This window comes from Coregonus lavaretus (assembly GCF_964263955.1).
Source record: "Coregonus lavaretus genome assembly, chromosome: 2".
Taxonomy (NCBI): domain Eukaryota; kingdom Metazoa; phylum Chordata; class Actinopteri; order Salmoniformes; family Salmonidae; genus Coregonus; species Coregonus lavaretus.
Window position 1 is genome coordinate 19,838,893 of NC_139989.1, and position 21,978 is coordinate 19,860,870.

Here is a 21,978-nt window from a genome sequence, read left to right on the forward strand (position 1 = left end):
CATGGTAAATGCTGCAAATGTTGGCTCAATCGGAAATTACCTTTAAAATGTCAACTGCGCTATTAAGCGGATCTACTGCTGATCGGATTGAATCACAGCCTTAAATTTTACATTTACATTTTAGTCATTTAGCAGACGCTCTTATCCAGACTTACAGTTAGGCCTTAGCAGCATGACTTTCAAGCAAGTAGCAATTTCTTATGTTTTCAATCCCATCAGACCATATACTGATAGTGTTTCCATACCTTTTCATATCCTGTTGAATCTGATCCACCAGCACCCCCACTAAACAAACCCCATCAGTTAGCAGCAAATAATTGGTCATTGGAACTGGCTGCAGGAAAGCTGCCATTCTAGACTGGGGAAACCAGAGAAGATCAATGGTGGACCTCTGCCCACTCTTTGTGTAGGCCACAATTTATGATCAGTCTCATTAACAAAAACACCATGGCACAAACGGAAATGATTTAGACCTTGAGTCCAGTAAACACTTAATCATCCTGCAAGCAAGGTTTCCTCAGTCAACTAAGAAATTCCTATAGTGAACGGTGTCCATATTAGGACAGCCTGCCTCACACCGTAATAGTGAAATTCAACAACAGCAGAAAGTAATTCCCTATATGTGAGTAGAACATGCTACTGTCTTATAGTCAATATATGATCTATCATGAAATAATGATAAATGCTGTAATTATAAAAACGATGCCATTTTAGCTGATTTCTTTTAATCACATTCCTGATGTGCAGTACAGTGGATATGTGAGGATTTGTCCTAGTCCAAAGATCAATACAATCTATTACTTAGATGATTTCTTGGAGTGGACGTTCTGATCACTGTTCTCGAAAATGACAATCTGAGTGTTAACCTGGATTTGTATGTCTCTCCTTCTCTTTCTCACCACACATACAGAAATGTAGATGGAGGGAGCCAATAGTATGTTCATGTTCATCTCATACATGTTGAGATGACACTACTGGGCAAAGGGTCTCAGTATATGTCCCAAATGGCACCCTATTCCAAATAAAGTGCACTACTTTTGACCAGAGCCCTATAAAGGCAATAGGGTTTCATTTGGAACGCAATCTCAGGTTTTCACTATCCTTCCACAGCTGTAATAATATAATAATATGCCATTTAGCAGACACTTTTATCCAAAGCGACTTACAGTTATGCGTGCATACATTTTTGTGTATGGGTGGTCCCGGGGATCGAACCCACTACCTTGGCGTTACAAGCGCCGAGTAGCCTCTCCTATAGTGTTGTCAGACACACTGCATAGGTTAATGAGACTGCTATGTGACATTCTGACTTAATTACAGTTTTTTACGATTGCTTACACACTCAAATTTAACTTTTCCCACAATTAGCAAAACCTTACACTCAAAGAGCAAAACACAAGGCTAGATTTGCACAACTGTAAGCACATTGTCAGCTTCACACTATTTGCAAAACATTACACACAGTGATTTGCAAAACACTAAACACACTTGTTTACATCAGACACAGAAGTATATCATGATGTCACTTCCTTGCAATTCCAAAGCACTGACTGTCAAATTACCACACCTATGAGCCAATCTGTTAAACACAGCCATCAGGTGCACAAACACATGATTGCTAAATTGTAGACACACCAATCAGGTTTAAGCACTATAAAAATGCAGCAGGTAGGTTCACCTGCCTTCAACCAAAATGGAAGGAGTCAGAAGAAGAGTGAGGGTGAGAGGAGGAGTACACAGAGGAGGAGGAGGAGGAGGAGGAGGGGGAGGAGGAGGAGGAGGAAGAAGAGGAAGAGGCAGAGGCCGAGCCAGAGGTCGAAGAAGACCTGAAGCAGGAGGAGAACGTGCACAAAGAAGAAGAGGACCAAACTTATCAAATGACATTCGTGCAACACTAGTGGACCATGTTGTGAACCACGGATTGATGCTGAGGAAGGCTGGACTGAGAGTTCAGCCAAATCTTAGCAGATATACAGTGGCATCTGTCATAAGGACTTTTCGACAGGAAAACAGGTAAAAGAAGATCTGTCTACAGTTACAGTAATCAGCTGCTTATTGTATGCACCATATCAGCACTTGTGATACCCCTTCCTGTGACATTGTACAGTAAGTTACATGTATTATTCTCTACATAGGATTGAGGGTCGGGAACGACAAGGAGGAAGGGGGCCCATATTCAGGCAAGAACAAGAGAGAGAAATAATAAACATGGTTTTGGCCAATAATGCTATCAGGCTCAGAGAACTACAAGCCAACATTATCGGTGACCATGCCATTTTCAATAATGTCCATCAGGTATCTCAGTCAACACTGGCACGCATCCTGAAAAGACATCAGGTTCAAATGAAACAACTTTATCGAGTGCCTTTTGAGCGGAATTCAGAGAGGGTCAAACGGCTACGGCATGAGTATGTGGAGGTTTGTATTGTTCACTTTAGCACTGTGATGTTGCATACTGCACACATTACTTTTTTACATTGACTGTATACTAGACCTATCCTGAACTACACTATCTTGTCTTTCACTGTATTTCAGAGAGTTTTGCAGATGGATGCTGAGGAAATCCTGCATGAATTCATATATATTAATGAGGCAGGGTTCAACCTCACAAAAGCAAGAAGGAGAGGCAGAAATATCATTGGCCACAGGGCTATAATCAATGTCCCAGGGCAACGTGGGGGTAACATCACCCTTTGCGCTGCCATTTCACAGCATGGGGTTCTCCTCCGTCATGCCAAAATGGGCCTTTACAACACACCTCACATTCTCGCATTTTTGGACCGATTGCACCACATCGTCACAGGAGGTAATGAAATGCACCAGATGCAATACACTGTCATCTGGGACAATGTGTCATTCCACCGCTTTGCTTTGGTCCAGAACTGGTTTCAACACCATCCACAGTTGACAGTACTATACCTTCCACCATACTCTCCGTTTCTAAACCCTATCGAATAGTTTTTCTCTGCATGGCGGTGGAAGGTTTACGATCTCCAGCCCCAGGCTCGGGTACCCCTCATTCAGGCCATGGAGGACGCCTGTGACCAAGTCGACGCCGCAGCTGTGCAAGGATGGATTCGACATTCAAGACGGTTCTTCCCGCGTTGTCTTGCTAATGAGGATATTGCTTGTGATGTTGATGAAATTATCTGGCCAGATCCAGCTAGGCGAAGAGATAATGTATAGTATTGTAACGACCCTGTATTGTGTTCTGTGTTCATGGGTGTGTTATCGTTCTCATGGGTGCTAGCAGGGGTTAAATATGCCAGGACAGATGGAAAGGTTGGGGGGGTATGATGGGTAATCCCGCGGGGTTTTGGAATGCTTAAATAGGGGTTACGGTCTCATCTCTCTCTCTTCTGTTCAGGACCCTTGATTTGACATGTTATATTTGTGTATGTTCGAGGTTTAGCGGCGTGGGCTGTGGCCTGAACAATAGCCCATTCAGGAATAAACCTGTGTTCTGCCTGTACACCTGGTGCCCGTCTCTCTTTTACTTTATGACCCAGCTGGGTCATTACATTGGTGTCAGAAGTGCTTTCGAACGACGGGATAGATCGAGATTAGGCGAGTTAGCTGTTTCAGTATAGGCCGTGGTTAGCTTTGGCGTGACTCGCATCTACGGTCATGATGATCGGGGCGAGGCGGAAAGTTAAGGAAGAGTCGGACAAAGTGTCCGTTGTGGGCTCGGGTGTACCCGGTCGGGAGGGTCAGGCGATGACGGCTGTAGAAGAGCTGGAGAGCCACATGGCGGAAGTTAAATTGTCAGTCAGCAAGATGGCAGAACGGGCGGGTTTTCCTTCAAACCGCTCGACCAGAACAGACGTCACGGCGACGGAGATATCGATGTCACCGCGTGCGGAAATGGCTGGGCCTCCTTATGTAAACAGAGATGGCAGCGCCCTATTGCCATTAGCCACGGTAGCGGCTAAACTTCCAAAGTTCAATGGACAAGGTAAATGGGAAGTTTTTTTCACTCAATTCGAGTTGTTGGCTAGAGCCGGGAGGTGGTCTGACGAGACGAAAGGGTTACAGCTTGCCCTGAGCCTGGCAGAGGAGGCGTCGGAATGCCTGCTAACGCTAGCCCCGGACGAGAGGGGCGACTACGGTGCGCTAGTGGAGGCATTGGGGGGCCGTTTCGGCAGCGATGCACAGCCCAACATGCTGCGGATTGAACTGAATAACAAAAAGAGACTTCAGGGGGAATCATTAAAGGCGTTGGCAAGTGATATTCTGAGCCTGACCAGGCGGGCTTATGCAACTATGCCGATTGGGGTGCAAGACGAGCTGGCACGGGACAGTTTTATTAGAGCGCTCTCCCCCACCGAACTGGGTAAGCATGTTCAGATGTCGGACCCAGCATCTCTGCGGGCTGCAGTGGAGATAGCCAGGAAGAGGGAGCTGATCTGGGGTGAGGGAGTGAGAGTGGAGGTTGCCAGTCAACCAGAGGTGAGAGCAGCGGCGGCCGGGGTGCCGGGGGTCACCAAACCAGAGTGGGTCGACGAGTTGGGCGGGTTAGTCAAGACCGCTTCGCTTGTCATTGAGAGGGGCTCCAGACAACATCGCAGTGTCAGCTCAACTTCCATTGTCTGCTGGGGTTGTGGCCAGCCTGGCCACATTCAGCGGGAGTGTGGCAGATTCTCCAGTCAACAGGGAAACGACAGCGGGTTCTCGCGCAGGGGGCAGCGCGGGCCCACCCCTCCGCCCCCGAACCCACAGTAAGCAGAAGAGGTACCCAGCAGCGCAGGCAAGAGGGTGGGGACCTGCTTCCCCAGGGTGTAGCTGCCACCGTGTTTCCTAGTCCGGTAGTTGTGGTGGGACGTACCACCATTGGGGACTTCTGCAATGTCATCGTCAAGGTAGAGGGGGTGGAATGTTTGGCCCTGGTCGACACGGGCTCTACAGTAACCCTGGTGAGACCAGACATACTACCTGTTGGGGTGCGGGTGGAGCCGACCCTTGTCCAGCTACGGACTGTCACGGGGGAGCTAGCCCCCATGTTAGGGAAGTGTCGGTTGTCTGTGACTGTGGGGGGGAGAACTGTGGGGTGTCCGGTGTGGGTAGCAGCGGTACAGGACCCCTGTATACTGGGAATGGACTTTTTGAAAAACTGTGGGGCTCAGTTGGACTTAGCTTCGGGCACTTTGAGGCTGTCGGGGGGGCCCACAGTGGGAATGTCGCCTTCGGGAGGGCCAGCAGGGGGCAGGGCTGTCCCTCCGTCTTCCTCCAAGCTTGCCGAAACTCCACTGGTCGTCCCGGCTGCTCCCTTGGTCGTTGTGCCATCCCAGCAGCTGTCTCCGGCGGCAACGACCTTCACTCCCCATAATGGTGCAAGCACAGGCATCCCAGTAGCCCAAAACACACTGGCTCCTTCACCCCATCAGCCCGACGGGGGGAAGGAGGAAGTTATCGACGCCGTTGAGGCTGTGTGGCTGAAAAACTGTCAAGGTCTGGACGAGAGACAACAGAGACAGTTAAAGCAGCTGCTGTTTGACTTTAAAGATAGCTTCGCTTGGGGGGAAGATGAGGTAGGGCAAACGCACCTGGTTCAGCACGACATCGACACTGGGGACAACCAACCCATTAAAATTCGGCCCCGTCGCATTCCCCTTGCCAAGAGGGAAGCAGCAGCCACAGCTATTGCTGACATGTTGCGGGCTGATTTCATTGAGCCATCAGATAGCCCATGGTCCGCGCCGGTCGTCATGGTGCCTAAGAAAGGGGGTAAACTTAGGTTTTGTGCGGACTACAGGGGCCTAAATTCTGTCACCACTAAAGACTCTTACCCCATACCGAGGATCGATGAGTCGCTAGACCACGTCAGAGGGTCCTCGTGGTTCTCTTCCCTTGATCTGCGCAGTGGCTACTGGCAGGTGCCCCTCTCGCCTGGGGCACGTGAAAGAACTGCCTTCTCCACGGATAGGGGCCATTGGCAGTTCAAGGTGCTGTGCTTCGGGCTTTGTAATGCTCCTGCCACCTTTGAGAGGCTCATGGACAGAGTGCTGGCGGGGGTTCCGAGAGACGAGTGTGTCGTGTACCTAGACGACATATTGGTACACGGCACGTCGTTTGAGGGGGCACTGGGGGCACTTAGGCGAGTGCTGGAGAGGATCTCGGGAGCGGGGCTAAAATTACACCCGGAAAAGTGCCATTTCATGCAAAGGGAGTTGGCGTTCCTGGGTCATCAGCTGGGTGGTGAGGGTATCAGCACGATGCCAGACAAAGTGGAGGCTGTGAGGGGGTGGCCAATTCCAAGGGGAAAAAAAGAGGTTAAGAGCTTCCTGGGTCTGGCATCCTACTATCGTAGGTTTGTGAAAGGGTTTGCGGGGATAGCAGCTCCTTTGAACCACCTTCTCAAGAAGGACACTGTTTTTCAGTGGACCGAAGAGCACCAGCGGGCGTTTGAGGCCCTCAAACGTGCCCTGGTGGAGGCCCCTGTCCTGTACTCACCAGACCCGAACCGTCCGTTTATCCTGGACACCGACGCAAGCAATGAGGGCTTGGGGGCCGTGCTGGCTCAGCGTGGTTCTGACGGGGAGCACGTAGTAGCTTATTACAGCAGAACTTTTGATAAGGCTGAAAAACGCTACTGCGTGACAAGGAGGGAGCTTTTGGCTGTCGTGGCAGCAGTACGCCATTTCAAGTACTACCTGGGGGGCCTGCCGTTTGTGGTGCGGACGGATCACTCCGCCCTGCAGTGGCTTCTCTCCTTCAAGGAGCCAGAGGGTCAGATCGCCCGCTGGTTGGAGGAGCTGCAACCCTACGACTTCCAGGTGGAGCACAGGGCCGGCCTTCGCCACAGCAATGCAGACGCCTTGTCCCGCCGCCCGTGTGCTGAGGACGGCTGTGGGTACTGCGCCAAATGGGTGGAGCGAGAGACGGAACTGTGCATGAAGGAGGGAGTCACCGCCACGGTGAGTCAGCTGAGGGTGACAGAGTGCCGGGAGCTTGAGGCTGTGGACGTCGGGGAGTGGAGGCGTCGCCAGGAGGAGGACGCAGAGCTGCGTCCTGTGCTGGGGTGGGTGGAAGAGAGAAGACGACCGCCATGGGGGGAAGTAGCCCCTCTATCACCAGTCACCAAAGGACTCTGGGCTAAATTCTCAGTCCTTAGAGTGGCTGAGGGAGTGCTCCAGAGGGGGTGGAAAAAGCCAGCTACTGGAGAAATGACGTGGCAGGTAGTGGTTCCCAAAAGGCTGCAAGGGAGCGTGTTACAGCAGCTTCACGGGGGAGTAGGCGCAGGGCATTTTGGGGTCTCCAAAACGTTAAAGCGCGTACGTAAAGGCTTCTATTGGGCCAGGCACAGGAGGGATGTGGAGGACTTTTGCAGGCAGTGCGATGAGTGTGCTGCTAAGAAAGGACCTCCAGGTCAGTCACACGCCCTCCTACAACAATTCCCAGTAGGGGAGCCCATGGAGAGACTGGGGGTAGACATAGTTGGACCATTTCCAACCACAGACAGCGGTAACAGGTGGATTCTAACTGCTATGGACTACTTCACCAAGTGGCCAGAGGCTTACGCTCTCCCAGACCAGGAGGCAGAAACAGTAGCTGATGCATTGGTAGGGGGAATAATCAGTCGGTTTGGGGTGCCACAGTCTATACACAGCGACCAGGGGAGAAACTTTGAGTCACGGGTGTTCTCAGAGTTGTGTAGACGGTTAGGCGCGGAGAAGACGCGCACTACTCCGCTTCACCCCCAGAGTGATGGGCTGGTGGAAAGATTTAACAGAACATTAGCACAACAGCTGGCTATCGTTACCTCAAAACACCAGAGAGATTGGGACACCCACTTACCGTTTATTCTTATGGCATGTAGGTCGGCTGTTCAAGAATCGACTGCGTGCTCCCCAGCGCTACTAATGTTAGGTCGTGAGTTGCGCACCCCAGCCGAACTGACGTTTGGCCACCCTCCTGATAACGATGACGGGGTTTTGCCTGGCCCGAACTATGTTCGTCGTCTGCAGAACCGGTTAGAAGCGGCTCACACCTTCGCAAGAGAGCAACTCGAGAACGCAGGGATGCGCCAAAAGCGCCACTATGACTCACGCGCTAGGGGTAGGCACTTTGGAGCGGGAGAACGCGTGTGGCTTCACAACCCCACGCGCAAGAAGGGGCGGTGCCCAAAGCTGGACAGTGCCTGGGTGGGGCCGTGCCTGGTGATAGAGAGAGTGGGGGAGGTGACGTACCGGGTGGAGGTTCCCCCACGGAGCAGGAAGGTGGTGGTCCACCGGGACCGATTGGCGCCCTACAGAGGGAGGAAAACGGTAGGGAATGGAAGTGAGGACTCTGATGTGAGCACACGGGGACAGTCTAGCGAGGAGACTCTAGTGCAAGCTGAGCCTGGGACGGGGGCTGCCTCTTCGGAGGGCGCTGGAAATGACATTGGGGCAGATGAGTGTTCTGGGGGTCCACCAGTGAGAGTCAAGGGGAGGCACAAGAGACTGATGCGACCTCCGGGTCGTTTTAAGGATTTTGTTTTGTAACCCTAGGGGCTAGGGTTTAGAAAGGGGGGGGGGGCTATGTAACGACCCTGTATTGTGTTCTGTGTTCATGGGTGTGTTATCGTTCTCATGGGTGCTAGCAGGGGTTAAATACGCCAGGACAGATGGAAAGGTTGGGGGGGTATGATGGGTAATCCCGCGGGGTTTTGGAATGCTTAAATAGGGGTTACGGTCTCATCTCTCTCTCTTCTGTTCGGGACCCTTGATTTGACATGTTATATTTGTGTATGTTCGAGGTTTAGCGGCGTGGGCTGTGGCCTGAACAATAGCCCATTCAGGAATAAACCTGTGTTCTGCCTGTACACCTGGTGCCCGTCTCTCTTTTACTTTATGACCCAGCTGGGTCATTACAGTATGTTTACTGTAGTATTTTCTGTACAATATTGTCCGTTTTTCTTCTTCAGATTATTCTTTATGTTTGTTGTTGTTATTTACTGTAATTGTAACCTGTACTGGATACAGTATTTAACGTTTGTCTGTTGTTTGCTGAGCTAACAGTGTTATGCACACTACTGTAGTAGCATGAAAACTGGGACATTTTGTTGTGATTCTCCATGTTGACATGTTGACTGATTTGGGTATATGGAGAGAAATAAATGATATTTTCCTCAGTCTGCAGCATTGGTCTTGTGTAGTGTTTGTATAGTTGCACTTTCTCTGTGTACTTCATTTACAGTACTCTAATCACTGAGAATTAGACTTGCTAAAAGTGTTTTAGGTTAGCAACAGCAGTGTGTAACTGGTTCAAAAAGATTGAAGTCATATGAAATGTGTGTGTTTCGTATGGTAACAAAATATTGTTTTTATGAAGTCGTGTATAGTTTTGCAAATGATCTGAAGTGTTGTGCTACTTTGGTGTAGGGTTGTGCTAATTGTGTGTAGTGTTTTGACGAAGCGGGCCCTGTTTTCAAAATTGTGCTTAAACAATTGAAAAAAACTAATGTGCAATGAGTGTGTGGTAAAACTCATTGAGGCAGGATTTGACCAAACATTGAGAGAGGCCTATGACGTCTTTAGCCTAGAGTGGGAGAGAAGGGCAGTAGTGTTGGATTATCAGGGATCAACCTGACAATCTATCTGAGCTCATGCTAAGCACACACATTTTAAGGGGCACAACATACTGTATATTTACATTTTAGTCATTTAGCAGACGCTCTTATCCAGAGCGACTTACAGTTAGTGAGTACATTTTTCATACTGGCCCCCCGTGGGAATCGTACCCACAACCCTGGCATGCTGTACCAACTGAGCTACATCCCTGCCGGCCATTCCCTCCCCTACCCTAGGCCAATTGTGCGCCGCCCCATGGGTCTCCTGGTCGCGGCCGGCTACAACAGAGCCTGGATTCGAACCAGGATCTCTAGTGGCACAGCTAGCACTGTGATGCAGTGCCTTAGACCACTGCGCCACTATATCCTTCATACTCAACTGGAGGACTGCTGACCGGATCCGGACCCAGAACGGGGTCTATACGGACCGCAGGTATCATATAAACACACAAGACATGGAAGAATGCATAGAATTGAAGGAAATTAGCTGTGAAAAAAATCAAAAACAAATCTCTGTCTGATGCAAAATGTGTAGATTTGTGGGAAAATAGCTTTAAAACTGCAACATTTTCTCTGCCAACAAGTGGGGTGTGAACAGCCGCATGGGTTGCGAGGTGGGGGTGTGTTACTACGCCGATAAATTACATTATCCTTTGCCACCTAGGAAATGTGTGTGACCTGACATCTCTCAAATAGTGATTGAGTACCCCTGCTGTATATCTATGGGGCACAACATGTGTTATAATTTTTTATTTAACCTTTATTTAACTTGGCAAGTCAGTTAAGAACAAATTCTTATTTACAATGACGGCCTACACCAGCCAAACCCGGAGGACGCCCTATGGGACTCCCAATCACGGCCGGTTGTGATACAGCCTGGAATCGAACCAGGGGGTCTGTAGTGACACCTCAAGCACTGAGATGCAGTGCCTTATACCGCTGCGCCACTTGGGAGCCTGTCATAGTATGTGCATATGTTATTTTGAGCTATTTGTGTGCTTGATATTTGTGGATATAAAGGGGTATTCTGCTGCTCTTTGCATCTGACATAATAGATAAGTCCTATTTTATTAGTAAAATGATGGCCTCATATTTTGGGAGCAAAGAAATATGAATAATTAACAGCAGTTCAATACAGTTTAAAATGGTGTGGTGAGAATGTATTGGACACACCTCAAATACATTTTGGCCATGACTGCCCAGTAGCTTGAATCTTGGGCAAAATCAGATAGTGGTTGTGTATCTGGTGGAAGTGTCTCATATTTGTTTTGTTGAAAATGAGAGCTCCTCGTCATAAATCAATAATATGCAATATGCATCTTCAAGCATTAAGCCTCAATTTGGTCTCCGGCTGCAAATCCGAGCCATGATTATACATCCTCTGGCAGTAATTTAGTTATTAGCACAGCCATCCTCTCTTGTTGGGTGAACTGTTACTTACATCATGGCATCTGATCCTCTTCAACAGGGCAATAATGGCTGTCCTAATATATGGAGGAGAACCAAACTGCTTCCCCCAAGTGAACCGTGCCTCACCCATACTAAACAGGCCAATGACGTACTACAATATCCACCAAGAGTTTTGAATTAAGAGCTTGGAATTATGAATAATGCCACTGTCTCAATTGTGTGCTTATGAATAGTGACTGATTTTTAGAAAACATTTTGTTTACAGATTTCTTTCTTACAAACTGCACCAATAATATTTTATTAGGGGTGACCAGGAGCAACATAAACGCAACATGCAACAATTTCTAAGATTTTACTGAGTTACAGTTCATATAAGGAAAATCAGTCAATTGAAAAAATTCATTAGGCCCTAATCTATGGATTTTACATGACTGGGAATACAGATATGCATCTGTTGGTCACAAATACCTTTAAAAAAAAGGCCAAGAGTGTGCAAAGCTGTCATCAAGGCAAAGGGTGGCTATTTGAAGAATCCAAAATATAGAATATGTTTTCATTTGTTTAACACTTTTTTGGTTACTACATGATTCCATATGTGTTATTTCATAGTTTTGATGTCTTCACTATTAAAAAATGTAAAAATAAAGAAAAAACCCTTGAATGAGGTGTGTCCAAACTTTTGACTGGTAGTGTATATCATCTTTATTTAGATATACTCTCACTGGACCTAAACTCTTAGAAAAAAGGGTTCCAAAAGGGTTCTTCGGCTGTCCCCATAGGAGAACCCTTTTTTGTTCCAGGTAGAACCCTTTTGGGTTCCATGTTGAACCGTCTGTAGAAAGGGTTCTACATGGAAGCCAAAAGGGTTCTACCTGCAACCAAAAATGGTTCTTCAAAGGGTTTTCCTATGGGGACAGCCAAAGAACAGTTTAAGGTTCTAGATAGCACTTTTTTTTAAAGAGTGTAGTCATGGGCCTGAGGCCAAAGCTGCCATCGTCTTTTTTGACATTTCAGTTTTACTCTGAACTTCTCCTCCTCCTCTGCAACCGGACTGTCACCTGTGACTCATCTCTCTGACCTAGCTGTGCTTTTGTCATCACATTTTGGATGTTTGGACATGAACTGTGCAAACTCATTGACACCACACTCAAGAGAATATCACTCTATTGAAGTTTTGTACTTGAGCATTCATCAATTTGTTAATGTATGTGAATATTCACATCACCAAAGAATGTAGGCCTATGACATAAACATTTACTATGTTGCATTGAAGTAATGGTCCAGTGTTTCAGATTTCAATGACCTATAATTAATTACAATATGAGTGAATTTTATTAGACATACACAAGTTCATTCATTGAAAATGATACTCAGTGATCTGTTTTACACTATCTGGTTGGTGCTATGACAACAGTAGGACTTGTCGATACTTATCAAGATGATTGAAGCATACCCGCCTCCACAGCTCTGGTTCACTGTCTTGTACTCGAAGTAAAGGTCACCAAAGCGGGTCTACTAACTAAGTTAATGTTGTCCACATGTCATTGACTCCTTGATGGAGTGCACAGCGGCGTGCCATGGACAAGGAAAACTGCAACCCAAAAGCCCCATTACCTTACTTTTTCATTCTTAAGGGATAAGGAGATTTGTAAGAAGGAGGGGACGGGGAGGAAGTGGTGGTGACGATATCCACCGGAGTATCCTATGTGACTGACGTTCTTGAGTCATCATTTAACATGGGCAGTCCGGAATATATAAATTCGCGCTCACACCCTTCCAGCTAATGAAGAACCTGGCATGAGGAAAACTCTCCACCGACCCACCTCAACAAGCTACCAAAGTTTACGTTAAGTTGAAACTGGTTGTGTGCTCTCCACTTTTATGTATAAAAGGTGAACATATATTTAGGATTATAACGTATTTATTCAGTTATTAGTTAGCCTTGTGTCAGAGTAGATAATTCATTGGTATATGTCTGTTCTAAGATTACACATCGGTGCGCAATTACGCACGAATTAGGCTAATTCAAAGTATAGGACAAGATTACATTGACACAAGCCTAAAGTCGGGTTTAACTACTTATCTTTACCTTTATGTCATTTAGAAAACACAACGGACCATGTGCAGTGCCTTGCCATCCACAATGATACCTGAGACTACAGCCGCATGCCCAGTGATGGCGAGAGAGTGTGTCCTGGGGTCCCGCTGGCTGACGGCTGCGCTCACGATGCTGCTGTTGCTCTCCACGACGGTCACCTGCGTTCACAGTACCACAGTGGAGCACGACTTTCACATCGTCCACAATGTCGACAACAGAAGTAAGTTGACACACATTTTATTATCGAATAAGTGAATGATTTGTCTTCATAAGCATTGGATTTTATCTTGAAAGGTGACATTGATGACACATTGGATATTACACAAAGGATTTCACACATTGTTTTTTATAAAATTATATATTTTTTATGTTATAATTAATAGAAATAAAATGTCAGATTTCAAACCTAATACAGATGGCTTATAAAAGGTTTGTAAAATTTGTTCATAAACTAATTCAATCATAATAAACAAATGTAAGAATTTTGAATGTAACACACCACTGATAATGTGATATGATTTATAATTGTTTCAAAAATAAATTAGGTTAATTTGTAATATTATCTAGATTTTCAACATCTTAGTTTTGGATTTGAAAATGTTTTTTAATGATTGATATGGTATTTATAAATTAAACATTCACAGTTTACCTGACTTATACATTCTAAAACTTTCATAGAAGACTTTAATGTAAAGTGTTGCCTAAAAACTATCAACAGTATCCACTGCCTGATGAAAAGGTGACATCCACTTTTAGGTTATTGTTCATACCAATAGCCTAAAATGGTATTGTTCATATCAGGTTATTGTTCATACCAATAGCCTTATACCAAGTAATGATATTGTTCGTACCAGGTTATTCAATAACCTAACAAGAAATGGTATTGTTGTTCTTACCAGGTTATTGCTCATACCAATAGCCTAACAATAAATGGTATTGTTCATACACAATGTTCATCCCACATTTCTTGGTATTGGTATGAACAATACCGTGATATGAACAATAACCTGGTCCTTTAGTGCATTATCACTAGTTATGGAACAGCAATATGAGGGGTATTACTACTGTTTACGCATTAAGGTACAACTGTGGACTTTGTGGACAGGCATTTGTGTGTGCTTTTAAGAAAGAGAGAGAGAGAGAGTGTGTGTGTGTGTGTGTGTGTGTGTGGGGGGGGGGGGTTACAGTTCATAGAAGGAGTTACAGTTCATAGAAGGAAATCAGTCAATTGAAAAAAATTCATTAGGCCCTAATCTATGATTTCACATGACTGGGCAGGGGCGCAGCCAATGGTGGGCCTGGGAGGGCCTGGCACTTGGGAGCCAGGTCCACCCACTGGGGAGCCAGGCCCAGCCAATCAGAATGAGTTTTCCCTCACAAAAGGGCTTTATTACAGACAGAAATACTCCTCAGCAATGCCCCTCCCCCTCCTCAGACGATCCCGCAGGTGAAGAAGACGGATGTGGACGTTCTGGGCTGGCATGGTTAAATTTGTTCTGCGGTTGTGAGGCCAGTTGGATGTACAGCCAAATTCTCTAGAGCGACGTTGGAGGCGGCTTATGATAGAGAAATTAACATTCAATTCTCTGGCAACAGCTCTGGTGGACATTCCTGCAGTCAGCATGCTAATTGCACGCTCCCTCAAAACTTGAGACATCTGTGGCATTGTGTTGTGTGACAAAACTGCACATAATAATAATAATAATATGCCATTTAGCAGACGCTTTTATCCAAAGCGACTTACAGTCATGTGTGCATACATTTTTTTTTGTGTATGGGTGGTCCCGGGGATCGAACCCACTACCTTAGCGTTACAAGCGCCGTGCTCTACCAGCTGAGCTACAGAGGACCACATTTTAGAGTGGCCTTTCATTGTCCCCAGCACAAGATGCACCTGTGTAATGACCATGCTGTTTAATCAGCTTCTTGATATGCTACACCTGTCAGGTGGATGGATTATCTTGGAAAAGGAGAAATGCTCACTAACAGGGATGTAAACAAAAAAACTTTGTGAAAAACATTTGAGAGAAATAAGCTTTTTTGTGCATATGGAAAATATCTGGGATATTTTATTTCAGCTCATGAAACATGGGACCAACACTTTACATTTTGCATTTGCATTTTTGTTCAGTGTATATTCAAACCTTAGCTTGATGCTTCCACTTATCCTGTGTGTCTTGTCTTTGTCAGGTCCAGAGATAGATCCATTCTGGTACGTGGGGCGTGGGGTGAGGCCCATCGGGCGCTTTGGGAAGAGGCAGAGCGGAGGAGGGGGCAACGGAGGGCTCAGACACCCTGGGCCCGTGGTCAGCACACTGGAGATTCTCCTCAACATCATCAGGAACCAGGAGAACATCGGGAAGACACTTAGCGGAGAGGACGCCGACTGGTTACCATGACAACATGCCCGGCCGCTCGCCACCCACCATATGTGTCTGTGAACATCTTTTTTATTTAATCAAGGATTGTCCCCCTTTCTCTGTCTCTATCTCCTTTTTCTTTCTTTCTTTCTTTCTTTATTTTCAAGGTTTGCTCTCAAGCCTACAGTGTGTCTTAGTCTAGGGACCTCTAAACTGGCTGACCAGTTGTAGTCTGTATGGTAGATACTGAGAAATGCAATCTATATTGATTAATAAATGAAGATAGTCTGTAACTATGTTTTTGGTACATTGGTGCTGTGACCGATTATTGTTGAATAAAAAGCAGGAGGTATATCAAGAGAAATATAAAGATGCTCAAAATCCTAATCTTTCTGTGAATAAGCAGGTCAGTTTTTTTTTTTATCATTGGTGAGGGAAATTCTTTGTAACATAAAATAAGACCATACTTTATTAATCCCCAAATGTTAGGAATGATAGTAAACTCCAGAGGTCATTCAGGTGCAAACTTTATTCAATTAGTATTACACTTTTTCTCAATCAGAGCAATTTGGCACATAGAGAATCTGTATTTTTTGCTTCTTAATATTTTTTTCCCAACGCATGATATGGATTGCAACAAACGATTGCACATATGAGTGAATAGTCCATCAGAGCTGTGCAAAGTGAACTTCACTGCGGCCTAGGAACATAGGGACAGCTGGTTGCCTCCCGCAGACAACACAGAAGGATCAAGTTTATGATTGGGCAATTATCTTATATGTCATATCCATTTTTTACACACACACACACATATATACATATCTATATATATATATATATATATATATATATATATCTATATATATATATACACACACACACACACTACCATTCAAAAGTTTGTGGTCACCTTAAAATGTCCATTTTTTTGTCCATTAAAATAACATCAAATTGATCAGAAATATAGTGTAGACCATGTTAATGTTGTGAAGACATCAAAACTATGAAATAACACATATGGAATCATGTAGTAACCAAAAAAGTGTTAAACAAATTGAGATTCTTCAAAGTAGCCACCCTTTGCCTTGATGACAGCTTTGCACACTCTTGGCATTCTCTCAACCTGCTTCATGAGGAATGCTATTCCAGTCTTGAAGGAGTTCCCACATATGCTGAGCACTTGTTGGCTGCTTTTCCTTCACTCTGCAGTCCAACTCATCCAAAACCATCTCAATTAGGTTGAGGTCGGGTGATTGTGGAGGCCAGGCCATCTGATGCAGCACTCCATCACTCTCCTTCTTGGTCAAATAGCCCTTACACAACCTGTTTTTGGGTCATTTGGTGTGTTTTGGGTCATTGTCCTGTTGAAAAAAAATGATAGTCCCACTAAGCGCGAACCAGATGGGATGGCGTATTGCTGCAGAATTCTGTGGTAGCCATGCTGGTTAAGTGTGCCTTGAATTCTAAATAAATCACTGACAGTGTCACCAGCAAAGCACCCCCACACCATCACATCTCCTCCTCCATGCTTCACGGTGGGAACCACACATGCAGAGATCATCCGTTCACCTACTCTGCATCTCACAAAGACACGGCGGTTGGAACCAAAAATCTCAAATTTGGACACATCAGACCAAAGGACAGATTTCCACCGGTCTAATGTCCATTGCTCGTGTTTCTTGCCCAAACAAGTCTATTTTTCTTATTGGTGTCCTTTAGTAGTGGTTTCTTTGCAGCAATTCGACCATGAAGGCCTGATTCACGCAGTCTCCTCTAAACATTTGATGTTGAGATGTGTCTGTTACTTGAACTCTGTGAAGCATTTATTTGGGCTGCAATCTGAGGTGCAGTTAACTCTAATGAACTTATCCTCTGCAGCAGAGGTAACTCTGGGTCTTCCATTCCTGTGGCGGTCCTCATGAGAGCCAGTTTCATCATAGCGCTTGATGGTTTTTGCAACTGCAATTTCCGGATTGACTGACCTTCATGTCTTAAAGTAATGATGGACTGTCATTTCTCTTTGCTTATTTGAGCTGTTATTGCCATAATATGGACTTGGTATTTTACCAAATAGGGCTATCTTCTGTATACCACCCCTACCTTGTCATAACACAACTGATTGGCTCAAACGCATCAAGAAGGAAAGAAATTCCTCAAATTAACTTTTAACAAGGCACACCTGCTAATTTAAATGCATTCCAGGTGACTACCTCATGAAGCTGGTTGAGAGAATGCCAAGAGTGTGCAAAGCTGTCATCAAGGCAAAGGGTGGCTATTTTGAAGAATCTCAAATATATTTTGATTTGTTTAATACTTTTTTGGTTACTACATGATTCCATATGTGCTATTTCATAGTTTTGATGTCTTCACTATTATTCTACAGTGTAGAAAATAGTACAAATAAAGAAAAACCCTTGAATGAGTAGGTGTCCAAACTTTTTACTGGTACTGTGTGTATATATATATATATATATATATATATATATATATATATATATATATATATATATATATATATATATATATATATATATATATATATATATATATACACAGTGGGGAAAAAAAGTATTTAGTCAGCCACCAATTGTGCAAGTTCTCCCACTTAAAAAGATGAGAGAGGCCTGTAATTTTCATCATAGGTACACGTCAACTATGACAGACAAATTGAGAAAAAAAAATCCAGAAAATCCCATTGTAGGATTTTTTATTAATTTATTTGCAAATTATGGTGGAAAATAAGTATTTGGTCACCTACAAACAAGCAAGATTTCTGGCTCTCACAGACCTGTAACTTCTTCTTTAAGAGGCTCCTCTGTCCTCCACTCGTTACCTGTATTAATGGCACCTGTTTGAACTTGTTATCAGTATAAAAGACACCGGTCCACAACCTCAAACAGTCACACTCCAAACTCCACAATGGCCAAGACCAAAGAGCTGTCAAAGGATACCAAAAACAAAATTGTAGACCTGCACCAGGCTGGGAAGACTGAATCTGCAATAGGTAAGCAGCTTGGTTTGAAGAAATCAACTGTGGGAGCAATTATTAGGAAATGGAAGACATACAAGACCACTGATAATCTCCCTCGATCTGGGGCTCCACGCAAGATCTCACCCCGTGGGGTCAAAATGATCACAAGAACGGTGAGCAAAAATCCCAGAACCACACGGGGGGACCTAGTGAATGACCTGCAGAGAGCTGGGACCAAAGTAACAAAGCCTACCATCAGTAACACACTACACCGCCAGGGACTCAAATCCTGCAGTGCGAGACGTGTCCCCCTGCTTAAGCCAGTACATGTCCAGGCCCGTCTGAAGTGCATTTGAATGATCCAGAAGAGGATTGGGAGAATGTCATACGGTCAGATGAAACCAAAATATAACTTTTTGGTAAAAACTCAACTCGTCATGTTTGGAGGACAAAGAATGCTGAGTTGCATCCAAAGAACACCATACCTACTGTGAAGCATGGGGTTGGAAACATCATGCTTTGGGGCTGTTTTTCTGCAAAGGGACCAGGACGACTGATCCGTGTAAAGGAAAGAATGAATGGGGCCATGTATCGTGAGATTTTGAGTGAAACCCTCCTTCCATCAGCAAGGGCATTGAAGATGAAACGTGGCTGGGTCTTTCAGCATGACAATGATCCCAAACACACCGCCCGGGCAACGAAGGAGTGGCTTCGTAAGAAGCATTTCAAGGTCCTGGAGTGGCCTAGCCAGTCTCCAGATCTCAACCCCATAGAAAATCTTTGGAGGGAGTTGAAAGTCTGTGTTGCCCAGCGACAGCCCCAAAACATCACTGCTCTAGAGGAGATATGCATGGAGGAATGGGCCAAAATACCAGCAACAGTGTGTGAAAACCTTGTGAAGACTTACAGAAAATGTTTGACCTGTGTCATTGCCAACCAAGGGTATATAACAAAGTATTGAGAAACTTTTGTTATTGACCAAATACTTATTTTCCACCATCATATGCCAATAAATTCATTAAAAATCCTACAATGTGATTTTCTGGATTTTTTTTCCTCATTTTGTCTGTCATAGTTGACGTGTACCTATGATGAAAATTACAGGCCTCTCTCATCTTTTTAAGTGGGAGAACTTGCACAATTGGTGGCTGACTAAATACTTTTTTTCTCCACTGTATATATATATATATATATATATATATATATATGAGAGGTGAGATAAAATATTTTCTTTCCAATAGAAAAATACAGGACATTGATAATAATGAACCCCTTGGCTGTGCTTCTCGAATTTTGTACATCTAATTAAAACCAGAAACATGCGTTGATACACAACACACCTCCAGGAACAACGACAACATACAGGAACCATCTGCAAAACCTGCTAAATGGGATCATAGGATGGATGGAAGTACTCACCAGTGGACAGTGTTCAAATATAATATAAATATAACAGAAGTCCCAGCAGTCCATAGGTATGGGAATAACCCGTGTCACTAGCTCTGGTACAGGGCGTTACATATTATTTTGTATATATTTTTTTGTCATTTATCAGACGCTCTTATCCAGAGCGACTGCATACATTTTCATACTGGTCCACCGTGGGAATCAAACCCACAACCCTAGCGTTGTAAAGCGCCATGCTCTACCAACTGAGCCACGCATGACCCCATGTGCGATACATGCGGCTTGAAGAAGGGTCAAGCTGCACTTAACACCCTGAACCAGAGTAAACGTCATAACATTTTAACTGTAATTACTGAGCAGTAGATAGGAACAGAATCTCTCAACACTGTATTTCATCTCTTCTATATTAATATTTTATCTGATCTTCTCAATATAAAGACCAGGGCCTCTCAGAGTATCTCAGAGTAGAAGTGCTGATCTAGGATCAGCTTTTCGTTGTAGATCACAATGAATATGGTTACATGGACAGAGAAGACCTGATTCTAGATCAGCACTCCTACTCTGAGATGCTGATAACAACAGGCCTGGCATTCAAGACTCTCACCCCGGTCTTTGGAGTAATACCACACTGCATCAACTTCTATTTAGCGCATCTCCCATTTTATCAGGAATATGAATACCATCATCACCATTAACATCACACATTTTCAGACAATTAATGCAGGCATACATGTAAAGCACTTTGAAGAAGGAAACATGACACGCTTTCAGACTTAACTGATGAGAAAACCTTTCAGAGGGGGAGAATAAAACCTAGACTGATTTCCGCCCACTTCATTTTAGTGAAAAGAACTGCATAATAACAATCTTCAAAAGTACAAAAATAAAATCATGGTTTTCATGGCATTTTGTCATAAAGCCCAGTAGACTTCATTATGTATAAATCTTTACAAGATATTTAACACAACATACAATTAATTATTGGAGCCATAGAGCACAGAAGAGAAATCAGAATGTATGCCAAATAAAGGCCACATAGCTGAAACAAATGAAATATAAAAATAACCCAAAAAAATACATTTTACATTTTTGTCATTAAGCAGATGCTCTTATCCAGAGTGACTTACAGTTAGTGCATTCATCTTAAGATAGCTAGGTGGGACAGCCAAATATCTCAGTCATAGTAAATATATTTTTCCCCATCAGCAAAGTCAATGCTATTAGGAAAATAAATGCAAGTGTGAGTGTTAGTTTACACACAAATTTCCCTGTCCTTTAATCCTAGTTAATGTGTCAACCGTAATCTGCAAGTTATGATCAGTCAGCAGTTCACACACCAAGTAGGCTACTGGGAAGACAGACATCACTTAAATTAGATGGCCCTAGCTAGCAAAAGACAGTACTAGACAACAACAAATTAAGACAAAAATTATGCTTATCACTCCTGGAGATATCAGGAGTCCTCTAGCTATAGATTGAAGCATATTTTTAAAAAAGTCAGAAAGGTGAAAATTTCATAGAGAGATGTTTTTGTTTGGTAAGAATTTCTTACCAATTTCTTAAATTCGTGGCTTCTTTGGGTTCATAAATGCTTTACAGATATACTTTAACTAACAGGTAGCCCATTTGTGTGATAAATGTTTCATTATTTGTTAATGCAACTAAATGTCTTTTTTGCATTGCATTATTTTGGCCTTGGTCTCTCTGGAGCCAGATGCCAAACTCTCACAACCTGTAGTTATTTTGGCCTTACAAAACAGATATTACATCAACTGTCATTGAACGGGCCTAGCAATTTAGTGAATCTTTCTCCAAATATGATAACTAAGCACTAGAGTAATTGGGTAAATCTCAAAATCACCTCCTTCAAACGATTGAGATGTGTTCACCTGTTACCTTAATGTAAATTCTTAATTAAGGAACAGGAGAGGACACCAGATGTTTCTTAAAGTAAACCTCTAATAAAAAAATTTAAAACACATCAGACCAGATCTTAGTGAATGAGGATTGTTATCCGCTAATTCAAGGAAATTATTCCTTTTGATAATAATAAAACGTCAACATTGGACAGGTTCTGTAGGTGCTCTGCAATTCATCATGACATTTCATCGGTGAGAGAAACAACAAGAACAGAACAGTAGTATAAAACATGGTTCAGCCTCTTTTGGGACATTCATCACAG

At 44.2% G+C, this 21,978-nt stretch overlaps 1 protein-coding gene across 1 annotated transcript; it reads left to right on the top strand.

Moving 5' to 3' along the window:
* Positions 1–12,743: 12,743 nt before the first annotated feature.
* On the top strand, positions 12,744–15,457 carry prlh2 (prolactin releasing hormone 2; the record flags this gene model as incomplete). The annotated part of the gene is given in 4 exon segments (XM_084145603.1): positions 12,744–12,758; positions 12,762–12,811; positions 13,088–13,278; positions 15,249–15,457. Coding segments are annotated over 4 exon segments (465 nt in total).
* Positions 15,458–21,978: the final 6,521 nt, after the last annotated feature.